The 15,250-nt window shown below is 39.1% G+C and overlaps 1 protein-coding gene across 1 annotated transcript in view; it reads left to right on the top strand.

Moving 5' to 3' along the window:
- FAF1 (Fas associated factor 1) overlaps positions 1-15,250 on the top strand; it is a 99,531-nt gene that overhangs the window by 23,437 nt on the left and 60,844 nt on the right. Inside the window, exon 7 of the mRNA XM_053469842.1 lies at positions 3,216-3,321. Coding sequence (XP_053325817.1) covers positions 3,216-3,321 — 106 coding nt within the window. The remainder of the gene's footprint in view (positions 1-3,215; positions 3,322-15,250) is intronic.

Consider the following 15,250-nt stretch of genomic DNA (forward strand, 5'->3'; position numbering starts at 1 on the left):
GGTATAGCTTTCTGTGGCTCCCCCTTGGTCAGGATATGTCACCTCTAACGATGGATGGACTCAGTTGGTGTTCTCATGTGTCCCTGATTGTAAGATCTTAGAAACATTATTAATTTCCCTATATTTGTGACAATGGGCCTTAAAGCCTACCTTTAGAAGTCTTTGGATAGTTTGCTTATTTTCTTTCTTAACCTATATACTGTATGTCTTGCACGTGTATTGTACAATATTTGTCAAGTCATTGTCTAAAAATATTCACACCACCCATGTACTAAACATAATGTCAATTGCTCCTGCTCATCACTTTAGAGGTTTTAGAGGTTTTGCTCCAATGTATCGCATGATATTGGAATAATGTGCTAATCATGGTGTTACCACCAGGGGGCGCAGTAGCTATACACATGCAGGTGATTGCAGCTTTGCGTTGGATAAATCTGTATATATTGTTCTCAGTTTGCGCTGATGACTGCGTACTATTTACATTCGGGACTCGATTATAACACATACAGGATTATGTCTGTTTATTTAACACACTTAGCACTAAAATGAGATATTGTAGTATAGCAATACTTCAATAAAAAAAAAAATGACCGCTCCTTCTGCAAATGGCAAAAATTAAACTCGGCCTCTTCTCGAAGTTTGCCTCTACCCGTCTTGGTTTATTTCTGGAAGATACACATTAACCCTTGGGTGCTGGCATCCACGCTACACATTTTCATTCAACTTTTTTTTTTTTGATACCCACCGTTTTTAGGACACTCTTGTGCTGCTGAATACATTTATTGAAATTTATAAAAAAAATTATATTCGTAATTTTATAAATAGATTTGTCTATTCGTTTAGCTGTTTGTGTCCTCTTCGTTGCATGTTCACGTATTTTATTTTTAGGTAATTTCTAAAAAGTGGTGATGCTCGTGATTTACCCTGAATAAATAAATAAATAAATAAATAAATAAAAAAAAAATATATATATATATATATAATATAAATTATTGAACTCCATCTTTGGATGTATAGATCACTGTATGCATGTAGAAAGAAGACCACAAGCACCTGCCGCGTTCAACCCCAGCTCCAGACCCAATTATCTAGTTAGTTTTTCGGTCGCCGGCCCATGAGTATGCTTTACCCATGGAGTGTCTTAGCCCTAGAAAACATGGCTGCTTTTACTTTAGAATAGTCTTTTTTTTTAATACTTATTATATTAATTCCCATTAAGCAATAAAGCAATAGACGGCGTGGGGGATCCTGCATGCGAGAGCCTTGTTGGACTGAGTAGACTAAGGCGGCCGGTTGGGTCCAGGCTTTGGTAATTCTCATCTGACGGCGGACCCCTCTGCCTGAGCGTGAGACCTCCGCTAGGATTAACAGTCTGTTTGCTTTCTGGTCCATGAGGCAGTTGCGAGAGCGATTCTGTGTTACGGGGGCTCCAGAGATTTGCCCGCCTGCCAGGTTTTTAAGTGGCTGATGTTCTAGGCAAATGTGAAATCTTCTCCAGCATTAGCTACAACAAACATTACATTTACATATTGATTTCTTATTTTGGGTTAATGTAAATACGCTGTAATTACAGTAAATGTGGTCTGTGACTGACATGAGCCGGTATAAATCTGCAAGCTTAAAAATGGGAAATTTAATTGACAGATTTGCAATGTTTTATTTAAAATCCCAAAGGCACTTAAAACCCCCCAAAAATTCCTTCCAGCAGATCCACGGAAACATGAGAGCTTCCCGCCTAGACTGCTTTCGGAACACTTGCATTTACAGCCAGATTTGCACATAATTTATTGTATTTATAGTAGACATTCAATCAATGCACACAAATTGCTGATATTTTACAGTGAAAAATATCTATTTACATTTTGGCCGCATTCTGCTGACCTTGTATGCAAATAAGCTGCTATTCTGCAGGATACGTCATTTGAATATAGGACCAAAAAAGACAATAATAGCTGATATTTCTCACAAAACATTCCGTAGTTCATGATCTTCTCACCCAGGCGTAGATCATGGAGAAAATGTTAGCTGCCAGCACTTTTATTGTTTTATAAAATAACAGGAAAATCTAAGTGTTGAGGAAACCCCCGTACTTGCCTATTTCTAGCTATATTTTGTGGCTACTTCTCTTATGTTGCTTTTGATAGCGTGTCCAGAACGGATAAACCTGCAGTCATTTTCCCGCAGTTCTCTAGCTAGAAATAGCGTTTGAAGAACAGTTATTATTGCAGCCATACTGCTCAAGTGCTGCAAGGTGACGCTTCGGGTAAGGTGGCCACGTGGCCATGCATCTGCCCCTATCCACGCCTGTCTCTGCCTCCTCTCCCACCTCTAGCCATGCAGCACACACCGCCTAACACAGGTGTCCCGATTACAACACCGCAAATGATGGAGGAGGGTAGTAATATTTAGGATGTATCTAAATGGACGCATCATAGGTCTGACACCTTTCCTTAACCCCTTAATGACAAAGCCCGTACATGTACGGGCTCAAAATGCATTGTTCTCAATGGGTTTAGTGACTGCCCATTGTCCTTAAGGGGTTAATGTGCAGTGGGAGCCATTAAAGAAAACGTATAGCTTGTCCTTTTGGTTTGTCGACCAGTTCCATATTTTTGGAGATATTAGGTGTACCTTTGTGGCACAGAGATCTATTGGCAGCCTGTTGGGGGGGGGGGGGTAGTATTAAGCAATGTCCTGTCCTGAAGTTCTCCCCTTCTTCTCGCGCACCGTTACAAGGACGCCTGATCCAATCAACCGCAATCAGCAACTTAGCGATAGCACAGAGAGTTTCCCTGTTCATATTCGAGCTGGGAAGAGGCGGGGTCATTACAGGGTGTGGCTATGTATATGAGGGTGTGGTCACCTGTATGTGTCTATCTGCACCCCTGTTAGTTATTATGCCTTAAATACCCTTTAAGATGGTAAACTTGCACTTAACACACGAGGGGTTGGTGGACGCTCTTCCCAGTGACCATAAAGCTGCGCATGCGATCACCAAAGGCTGTGTTTTTCCTGTCTAATAGGTATAGTAATTATTTTTACATGTTTGTGTGTTACCTATCTGGTCAGTACTGTAGCAGCTCCGTTTGTGGGTTGCGTGTGTCTGGACTTGTCTGGAAGGTTGTCGAGACCCTCCCAGAGGGGGTCGCAGCTCTGAAGGAACAGGTTGCAGCATGTCCTTACTGACACCCAGTCTCTATTTTCCTGCCCCACAGCACCTTGCCGGAGTCATTAAACCAAACCTACTTGCTGATCATCTCGCACCGTGAGGTCCAGAGGGAGTACAACCTGCATTTCTCTGGGAGCTGCACCATACAGGAGGTAAGGGTGGAAGACGATGGAGGCGGCAAAACACGCCAACAATAACAGTTTGCATCAAATTATTTCTGCTCGTGTCATATCTACAAACACGTCCCCAGTCCAAGAAAAAAAATAATTGTTCTTCTACATTCATACAATCCTATAACTTTAACATTTAACTTCCTTCAAGACACAGATGGTGTTGAACCATCTTTTATTTTTAGGCGTTTTACGTGGGCCACTTCAATAGGCAAATATTTTCCCGGGGACCACCATCATAGAAGACCCTATTGGGAGGCTGCATTCTATAGAAAACAAAGTGGAACTCAAGTTTCTACTTTTTTCCTATTTTGTGTCTAGTTTCATTAAAATATATATTTTTTAGTTACTAGTTGAGTGCTCTGTATTAAAGATGTGTTTATATTATTGTAAATATGAGCACGGCTCCGCGCACAATACCATGTCCCGCTGCTGTTGGAAACATTGTTACCTATCGAAATTATTCTTTTAGCCACAAGAGGGCTCTCTTGTCTGATACACTTTTTAAAGAAGAACTCCGGGACGCCATTCTGTATTTAAAAATTAGCTTCTCAAATATAAACAGAACACAGCATAATGGCTGGAATATTGTTTGATCTGGAGATAATTGGCACATTGCGGGAAGGAGACTTAATTTCACCCTTTTAAATTAAACACCGAGATTTAAAAAGATATAAAATATTCAGTAATGTTTAGTGATTATAAAGTAGAGGCACATATTTGGTTTGCCATTATTACTGTTTCGATGGGGGGAAACACTGCAAATATATCCAAAATGCAGTTGGCCATTCTGACAATTTGAAATGTTTAAGCAGTGTTAATGCAATCCACTCGCACACGCGAGTCTATGCAGAAAGATTCAAAATGACTACATCAATTATTAAAAGGTGAAATTAATATTCCATAAGCCAGTCCCCGCTCCCCGCAGTTGAGTGCAACTGTCTTTGGCCTCAATATGTTTGGATAGTAAAATATACATGGGGAACACAAAGCAACATATGCTGCTTGAAATTACTTTTAAAACCTTTTCCTGTGAACATTAGTATTTTAGGGATTTAATGTAAGTGTTTTTATGTGGATCAAATGAAATCATGATTTTTCTTAATAAATAATTTTATTAATCAAATTTGTCTTATTGTAACTGGAAGATCCAGCATTTTTTTTTTAGATGTCAATTTTAAGGCTAAGAACATGCTATAAAATACCCAACTATGCATATGATTTTAGGTGCAAAAAATATATATATTTTTTTTTAACCATTTAGAAGTACGAAAGTACACCCTACTTCAACATTCTTATAACTAGCATTTAGAAAAAAAGATTCTTGGTACATTGGAATGCCGAAAACCCTTACAAATAAACTTATCGCAAAAATTGCCTCGTTTATAACTTTTTGCGGAACGCGTAATTGTCACGCCGCTCAAAAGCAGGTGCTAAAAGCTTCTTAAAAAGGGTTTGCTGTTGCGTTGTCGTTAAACCTTTAGTAGTAGAAATAAAATAACAAATCAGCCCAGAAATTCGACCTAGAAATATGTAATCACAAATAAAGTGTCTAAATCAGAATTTATTGGCTGATATAGAAACTTACAGAACTTCTTAAAAATGTTTTTGTTTTTTCATTGTGATAAAAAAAAGACTAAAATAAAATATTTTTTAAAGTTTATTTGCAGGTTAGAGAGCTCAAATTTTTTATCAAAGAGAAACCCACTTGGGTTGTTAAAGTACTGTGTTAAAATAAATTAAATTTCTAAAAAAATATCTGTAAAAACAGGGAAAAAAAGAATGGTGCCTTTAATCAGATAACAATTACTGTTTTTGTGAGCGCTGCAATATATTTTTGTTTTCCCCAATGAATATGCTCTATAAATTCAAAGCAAAAAAAAAACAACAACTTTGTAAACCTTCTAAAAATGGGTGCCTGTAATATGTTTAGTTACGTTAAATATAGAAATATAATATTTATAATTATTATTATTATTATTATAATATTATTATTATTCCAATATTTGTAATTTTTTAATTAACTGTAAACTTTCTATTATGGTTCATACTGAAAGTACATTCTCGAGCATGTATGTGTTTCTGGTTCCTGTAACCTAGTATACTTTACAACTGATAGTGTCTCCAGTACTTCTGTACTAATGCGATCCACCCAAAAATAATCCGCTTTAGCTATGCTAATCAGGAATGTTACAACACAAGCATTCCTTCCCGAGGCGTAACATCGCTATAAGTGATATAGAATAATCGCGAGAGACGCTTAACCCTAGCGCCTCCTAACCGCACATCCCTAAAAGAGTCCGGCGGTTTAAAAGTCCTGCGTCCGGTTCTGGTGCACCAAAACCCACGGAAGAAAAAAAGGCAGTGACTGAATAATTGCAATGGTGACCAGTACAGTAATAATCCCGCTTAACAATATGTACTTGACAGGTTGTAATCGTGCTAATTGAAGAGACTAATTCACACTTGCTTCATTCTATTCAGAAGCGGAATCAGCAGCTTGTTTTGCTTTTGACCAGATGGTCGTGATGAACACCTACTGAGCACTTTAAGTGTTTGCTGGGATTACAAAGGCGGTGGGCTGCACTCATCTCAAAATGATTTGAGGGGAGCGAGAGGAGAGGAAGGGGGGAGCCCGGGCGCTCAATGGATTCGGCGCAGCCAAATTAATTCTAGAGGAACCATTACACACCGAGTCCCTATTGAAAGCGTTCTCCCTCCCTTGTTTGTTCTGTAGCAATGAGAAAGTGAAGGCAGATTACTGCAAACAGAAATAAAAAAAAAGTCCTATGAAAGGGAGAAAGAGCCATGAAAGCCTTTCATATCATGTGTTGTTTTTTTTTTCTTTCTCTCTTCAAAAAGTGCATTATGTGTGAGAATCGCCGATGTATAGAAAGCCAATTGGAGGTGTATTTTATTTTTGTTTTATTTTAAAAAGCACTGCTAACCCTGTAAGTGCTGTGGGGGGGGGGGGTGAGTAGAACCCCCCATGGCACTCTAGGGGTTAAGACAGCATGGATTTCTGAAAGCAACTGTTGAATTTTGCTTGGTAAAAGGTATATTTGTGTCCGCGGTTGAATTGCATGGATTTATAGAGGAGCCCTTCCTTCTGAAACGAATCAGACGGCTTTCTCCGCTGCACCATTCTTTTTACTTTATGTAATTAGAATGTATGTGTGTGTATGTATGTGTATGTATATATATATATATATATATATATAATATATAATGTGTGCAACTGTGCATGAGAACTAGAGGAGGTGGCAATCGGACATCATTGGATGAGCGGAGAGACCCGGCAGGAGTGTATTTAGAGATGAGTGAGGAGATGTAAGTAGGGGAATTGCTATGAAGAGCTTTGAAAGTCAGGATTTTGAAAAGAATCCTGAAGCGCACAGGCAGCCAGTGAAGAGACTGACAGAAGAGTTTATGATGGGTTGTAAAGGGGCTAGAAAGGTATAATGGAGACCAGCTTAGAGTAACCATAGTCAAGATGGGAGGTAACAAGGGCATGATTAAGAGTCTTAGTAGCATCTTGTGTTAGTAAGGGACGAATGCAGGCAACATTTTTTAGATGGAGACAGCAGTTTTTTAAAGTGGAATGAATATGGGGGTGAATGAATGAGTCAGTGTCAAGGGTGACATCAAGACAGCGAGCGTGAGGATGGGGAAGATGATTGCACCGTTGACATTGAAGGAAACTGCTGAAGAATTGTTAGCATTGGAAGGTGGAAACATAAGAAGTTTGTTTTTTTGGCGAGGTCAACTTTTATAAATTGTGCAGACATCTAGTTAGAAACAGAGGCAAGGTGGTAAGTGACATGATCTAAGAGGAAAGGAGAGAAATCTGGAGGGGATACGTAGATCTGGGTGTCATCGGCAAACAGGTGGTATTGAAAGGCAAAGGTTGAGATGAGTTTGCCACGTGAGGTAGTATAAAGTGAGAATAGAAGGGGTCCTAGAATTGAGCCTTGGGGTACACCAACTAACATGGAAGGCAAGAGGAAGTGTTAATAGAAAAGGAGAAGCGGAAGGTGTGATAAGAAAAGTATGATGTGAACCAGGAGAGAGCTGTGTCATGGAGACCAAGATCTTGAAGAGTTTAAAGTAGAGGGTGACCCACAGGGGTCAAAAGCAGCAGAAAGGCCCAGTAGGATTAGTGGCCCTTGAATTTACCAGTGAGTAGGTAGAAGGTCACAAAAGTAGAAAGATGGGATGGTAGTCGGACAGATCGATCGGGTCCAGGGAGGACTTTTTCCAAGATTGGAGTTATGATAGCATGGTTGAAGGAGAAATGGGCCGATCCAGTAGCGAAGGCACGATTGAAGATATGTTTGTGTAGGGACGAGAGTAGATGAAAGAGACTGGGTAAGATGAGAAGGTTCAAAACTGACTTTGCTGGCAAGCTAATCATTTATAATACATCATTTCAGTTGAAAAATTGTCCTTGGGCTAATTATTTAAAATTAGTTGGTTTAGTTTAATGATGTATTTGAAAAATAAATGAGATATTTACAACAGTCTTTAAATTCGCTTCTCCCTGGCAAAATGTTCTGCATATCTATTTGACATTTGCCAAGGTAAATTACAGAAACTGTACTAATTGGAATTATTTTGCCTAAGGTGGCTTCGTATCATTTCTATATTACCCCAGAGAACCTAATGGTCCAACGTGGGGTATTTGGTGGGCTACGATTAGCAAATATGGGAGCTCCCGCGGAGCACAGTGGTACAAGTAGGGCCTCTGGCACAAACATTTCAAAAGATTATGGTTAGCGAACCACTTTTCACCGCGATTGCCATTTATACATATCCCTACTGTCTCAGAGCCATCTCCCAGCTCCTGCTAATACAGTTGTCGTTGCCACAGACAGAGATGGTTAACTAGCTTTCTTACCAAGGCAAGGAATCGACACGGGTGGCCAACATCTCATCTGTACGGCAGCGGCTCTTATGTTTATTTATAGTGTCCTTAAGCTCTTGTAGCCTTCAGCCAGACCTTATATCACAACAGTCTTAGGATTTGTAATTAGTTTGGGCTTAAAAGGCACCAAATCAAATGTGTCATGGATATCACAACAGAAACTGAATATATCTACCTTCTCTTTGTGTGTTCTACAAAGGTTGTTTTTTCTTTTTTTTCTTAGTATGGATATATAATCAGAGTATCGGATTATCCCTTTTTTATCGCAAGTTCTTTTGTACACTAAATTACTATAGGTGACCTTTTCCATCTTTTCTTATACATTAATTCTGGCCCTCTATAGAAGTGGTTCTGACTTTTACAGTTCTCCAACCTGACATGGATTCTTTGATTTTGCACTTTGTAATTCTCCCATCACTTCTAGGTTCCTACCCTGAGATTTATTTATTATATTTATGCCTTAAATATGTTTTAAGGAGCGCTTTTAACGCACCTTTATCATGACACACGATATAGCTTCATTTCTGTTCTTCAAAGATTTATTCATAGTGACTCATATTTAGAACTTTTTCTAATTAAGTTGTAAACACTGTGCTTTTGTAGTGCTGAGTGATTTATATAAAATGTATATTGTCAATTTGAAAAATCTTTAGTGGGTAGCAAGATTACTTTCAAGTCTTTTGATTTTATAATTTTTTGTTTCAAATTTCTGCAGATTTTTTTTCTAAAGTTATTTTAAAAAAGTCTAATTAAAATATTACCATATTAAACAAAATATTTGCTTATATCTTAAACGATCTTCAACATTTTAAAAGTTTTGAAACCTGATATATATTTAGCGTTCGGACCATATAAATACAGCTTTGGCATTCATTCATGCTCTTGAAAACACATCTAAAGTATCCAGCTGCATCTCATTGACCAAAACATTGTGCTCGATACCGTCGCTTCTGCCATCGAGAACTGTTACTCTGCGGTGTGTTGCTAAGAGAGGCTTCCTTTACATAAAATTACATGTTTCGAGCATCCCCAGGAAGAAATCCCTATTTAATGTTTCAGAGAAGCATATGAGTCTGTGTAGCAAACATTTGGTGCGAGAGAGAAATCGTATGCCTGGATTTGTGGATTCTCCGTGACCAGACACTGCCGTCCCGGATTCCCCCCCTTAGTTTTTACAGCTGCAAGAAAAAAAAAGCATCTGTTCTCCGTAGAGCCACTATTGTTCACTTCTGACACTTACTCTTCCCTGCTTCTTGTACCCGGCTCAGGATTAGATGCCATCGAGAAACAAAATGTGTTTAAGATAAAGCTGATGAGGCAATAGGAGGCATCCTCCATCAAGGGTCATCTCTTTAAACTTGTACAACTCTGGGGGGTTGATCGTCAGTGTACTCGGCAATGTGAGGATGGAAATCCCTTGTGCTGATAACTGTTTAAAATGGAATTGAATTTGCATAGTAATGTCTAGTTGAGTCTCTTTAATACCAAAGGAAAACAGTATCTGCGGCATCACTTATTTCTCAAGCTATTTTTTTAATATAAATTTGTTTTCTCTTTCTTTTGTGACAAGGTATCTGCCAGATGGAGTGTAACATTTCTATTTTTTTAATTAAATTACCCTAGCCAAGTGGAAATAATCGACCAAAACATTTAATATTTAGTTAAAGTTGCAGGGTTTTGTTTGTAGCGTGTCCATTTCCCAAGATAGCAGCGGAGTTGTTTCAGAGATCATTCTGTCTATCCATCAATTTAGTTTGCCGTTCGTGGTATCAAAAAAATATATGAAAAAATTTGACCATATATTAATGCTATTAATTCCATATAGCATTACTTACTGGCATTCCATATAAAAGTTCTAATGGTATTATTCACTATAACACTGGGATGCCATGTGCCGTGGCGCAGACAACCGTCTCTTATAAACGGGCCAGTATTACATTGTGGTTAGTAACAAAATAACTAAATAAGTATCACACCATGGAATCCAGTTTTATAGCTAGCTTTGGGTTGTAATTGCACTGGACGGGACCCAACTAAACACAAACACAAGTATCTAAGACTTGGTTAATTTGCAGTTCCTGCATGAATTGTCTAAAACAGCCTTAATACCAGTAGGTATCGGCATTCGCCAACACGGTCCGCCTGGGAAGAACTGGCTTTCCAACCGTAAATGGTTAAGACTTTTCAGATATCTGGATGTCTGTACATTCATATACCCATTTCCCCCGGCTTTCTTTCTCTTTGTCTCCTTTAAGGAGGAGGAGGGCCTGTAGTTAAAGATGTAAAACATGAATTTCTTGGTCCCAGTGCACTTACACAGAGCCTCGCTGAGATTAGAGGAACCCTGTTGTGCAGCTAATGCTCCAGGGCATCCCTAGCTAGAGAGGCATGTGAATCTGGGCATGGGAGGAAGGAAGGATCTGCTTTACGTTTAGTTCTGGGTCACCGGGTCCTAATGATAGATTAAACGGAGGCCTCGAAATAATGAAGAGGTTTGTACAGTTAGTGGGGCAAGCACCAAAAGTCCGTGTTCCATAACGGTTACTTAAATTCCAATCCCACCTGCTTTGTCTAAATAGACATCTCTTTAGAGGCGTATTATGTGAAGAAAATATTAAATTATTGAAAAGAGATATAGGAATATTGAATGGGCTTTTTAAAGATGGCCCTCTGCCTTTTGGGGAACATCTCTTTTATGGTACCTGCTCTCCTGCTTGAAGTTGTATTTTATCCCCAGCGGTGTCTTTGTCTTGCAGTGTTCTTAAGATTTCTATTATTGGGCTCCTTGTACACAGCGCTTGTTACCTTGGGAATCACTTAGGAATTCAAACCCACTCCCTTCCAGTCTTCATCTGAACAGGTCATGTCCATCAAAGAAAGCTACCACGCTACAGTGCAGGAGGCTACTATTAAGAGAACATCATCACTCTATTAAGAAAACTTTAGAACAGGTGCAGCCTCTTGGTTTGGACTTCAGGAGGACCATTCATTGAAACATAGCCTTTTTCCAAATCCAAAATGTTTTACGGTTCAATACATTAAAGGTGAAGGTTGGGGTGGGATATCCATTGAGAATAAGATCCACGGCTGTATACCTTACCGGCTAGCATTGACCAAAAATATAATTTTGTTCTAATAAACCTACTTTATCTGCAGCCTGGAGACTACCATTGTTGTGATTCATGTCATATTTTGGATAAAATTCCCCTGCTCGTACACCACATTGAGCTGATTCTTTATGGTAATGCTAATGAAATTCAGGCCTTCCTAGACTTTCATTAGTCACTGTGTCCTGCTAGGTGATTAAGACTGAGCCATTCTGTTGTTTTCCAAGGGTGGTGGTGTTGTACCGCCATGTATTCTGTTGGAGCACCCATCGTAATTCTTATGATATGCTTGAGCATTCTTCGCTTATTGTCAAGCTGCCGATTCTTGTAGATTTGTAAGGGTGGCTGAATGAGAAAGGGCAGAACTTTAGGTCGCCCACTTTGGTTTCATGAAAGAGATGACTTATTATAAAAATTCTCCAATGCAAAGATTTGCTCATTGAATTATTTTGTTTTTAAATCCTGGTTAAAATTTTTATATTGTTTTGGGCTGTCACGTCGCCATTAATTAATGAATGAATGTTTGTTCAATTAGTTTAAATTAAATAAAAACTGCAATATGATGAAGCAAGTTCATTAGAGAGGATTATATATTCTACATGCAGGATTTATTACAACAAATAATTAAAAAGAAAAGTCACTAACTGTGAAATAATAAGCTGAATCTGTAACTCTCTTTTCCCTAGAAATTTGCAGAGAATTTACAGCTGAACAGATTCACTGAATTTGCCACCAGATTTTGTTTCTAGGAAACAATGTATATCAAAATTTTACTAAAAACTCTATATTAAAATTACCTATACCAAATGTTCTCTATTTAAGTAAACTACTACTGTACTGATTTATAGCCCATGATTACATTTTTACAAGCAAGACCACCATAATGCCATTATGTCAAGGTAAAGGAAATGGCAACAACAATAATAACAATCTGTTTAATTTAAACATCTATTGGGTTGTCTGATGGGAGATAATACTAGAATCCACTTGTGATCTAGTGTAGATTGTATTACGTTTTAGTAAATGGCCACCTTTGACTTTGTATGTTGTGTGGCTTTGACTTTTAAATTTGACTTGTGCTCTTGTTCAAGATAATAGAATTCATCTATGGGGACAACCTATAAATTGGGCTTTTCCATTGCCAAAAAGATTAATTGTGTCTTGAGATAGTTATTAACAATTTTAGCTTAGGAGATAGACAACTTAATGAGGAGGATTAAATGTTCAGGTCATGTGAGCAGGGTGACCACTTCTGTTGTATACACATAAGGTTGGTTTTTAAAACGCCTATAATGATCTCATCAAAGATAACCCTTCCTCTCTGGGGGAGTGGCTTTGTGTTGGAGGTGGGGCAGGGGACAGAATTCAGCAGATAGAAAATGCATTGTGAGTAGGCAGAATCTGGGAGTGGGCGTGGCTACACGTTGTTTCCCTGCTCAGAGAAAATGACCAAGAGACCTGGAGAAGCAGCGATCCACCGGGAGACGCTGGGTCAAACCTGGAAAGATCTCAAGTATCCAGCATATCAAAGATCTTGATATAAAAAAGTGTGAATAAATATATACCCATTGTACAGCGCTACTTAATTTGATAGCTCCATATAAAACAATATATATATAAATATATATATATATATATATATATAGTTATAGTTGAATATTTGTTATGATTTTTACACGTTGTAGGTGGGCACATATGAAGTCCATGAATTTCAACGGCAGTTTTGCTCCATTTGGACGATGGTACTAAAAACTTGCTGCCATTGAGGTTGTCCCCGTTAAGTGGGTCCTCCGCTCTTTTTAGTAACTAGATAAGCAGCAAACCATTAGATGAAATCACTACACCTTCCCTGTTTTATGTAATTACCAGTATATTGTATCCCAAAGATCCTTGAAATTAATTTGGGTTGATGTTCATAGCCCCCTTTTAAATATTCATTTTTAATTTTAAGCAATATATTTTTAAATGTCAAGACGTTTAATCATTTTTTCCCATTAAGATATTACCCAAGGTCTATTACCATTCAGTATTTTATAATTATGTTTACACTTAAATTCAACCTTTTGGTATTTGAAGTTTAATCTTCTCCCCTGTAGTAGTCCCAATTTGCATACAATTTATGCTCTTGACTGCTGGATTCCCTGTCTCCATTGAGCTAAGCCCAAGACCCCTATGAGTGCCTCTGTATTATATCAGGGTGGTAGTGAGAGGTAGGGTCTTGAATTATACCTGTTTTATTGGGATTGGGGATTTTGCAAAGACTAGTCTTTATTGCTGGTGCTTAGACCTTCAATAGGATTAATTTAGCTTTGAAGTATAATTCAAAGTTATGATGGCAACTTCCATAGGTTGTCCTAATTTTATTCATTTAACTTACATGGATACTCTACTGTGTTTTGAAGATCAGTCTTACAGATGAGACAACCCTACAAGTAGCATCGTAATCATGGAAATTGATGTTCATTAAGTAGTCCCTACCTGTATTTCCCAGCCCTAGAATGGCAGTCCCTCGTGAGAACAAGGGAACGCAAAATGTTACTTCAATAAGTTCTGGGTCTAATCTTGTGTAAAGTAAAGAACCACTGCATATTAATTGACAATGTAAAGCAGCCATAAATAATATTTTCTGGAGAGCTGTGTCCGACTCGACCAATAGAGGAGGCTAGAGCAGGTGCATATATACCGTATTTGCTCGATTATAAGACGACCCTGATTATAAGACGACCCCCCAAAATCTGAATATTAACTTAGGAAAAAAAGAAAAAGCCTGAATATAAGACGACCCTAAAGGAAAAAAGTTTTACCAGTAAATGTTAATTCATGTAAACTATTTTTTTTAATAAAAGCTATGATTGAGAAAAAGATTTTTTTTGTTTTTATTTCTTGTATTTTCCAACCTGTCCCCCAGTTACGCACATCTGCCCCCAGGCTTGCCACACCAATATGGCACTGTGGCCCATGATATGCCTTTTAACCCTCTATATGCCACTGTGCCCCATGGTATGCCTTTTGACCCCCTATGTGCCACTCTGCCTCCAGAAATGCCTTATACCCCTATATCCCATTCTGGCATTTAGGGGGTTAAAATGCATATTATGGGGCAGAGTGGCATATAGGGAGGTATAAGGCATTCCAGGAGGCAGAGTGGCATTAAGGGAGTTAAAAGGCATTGTATAGAGCACTCTGCCTCCAGAAATGCCTTATACCCCTATATGCCACTCTGGCATTTAGGGGGTTAAAAGGCATATTATGGGGCAGAGTGGCATATAGGGAGGTATAAGGCATTTCAGGAGGCAGAGTGCTCTATTAAATGCCCCCTTAACGCCACTCTGCCTCCTGAAATGCCTTATACCTCCCTATATGCCACTCTGCCCCATAATATGCATTTTAACCCCCTAAGTGCCAGAGTGGCATATAGGGGTATAAGGCATTCCAGAAATGCCCTACACACACACACACACACACACACACACACACACACACACACACACACACACACACACACACACACACACACACACACACACACACACACACACACACACACACACACTTACTTACCGGTGCTTCCAATTTCCTGCTGTATTGCCGGGGCAGCGGGTTGACGTCTCATTCCGCGGCAGCCGGAAGGAGGTGGAGTTGGCAGCGGGGGTTTGTATGCGTCCGTCGCAAATACCTTCCCCGGCTGTCAGAGATCAGAGTTCCCCTCACCGGTGCGGGGAACTCTGATCTCTGACAGCCGGGGAAGGTATTTGCGACGGACGCATACAAACCCCCGCTGCCAACTTCACCTCCGGAAGCACCGGTAAGTGTGTGTGTGTGGGGGGGGCGTTAAATTGGGGGGGGGGCGACGACAGGAGGATCCAGGTCCCCTGCAGCG

This window comes from Spea bombifrons, chromosome 6 (genome assembly GCF_027358695.1).
Source record: "Spea bombifrons isolate aSpeBom1 chromosome 6, aSpeBom1.2.pri, whole genome shotgun sequence".
Taxonomy (NCBI): Eukaryota; Metazoa; Chordata; class Amphibia; order Anura; family Pelobatidae; genus Spea; species Spea bombifrons.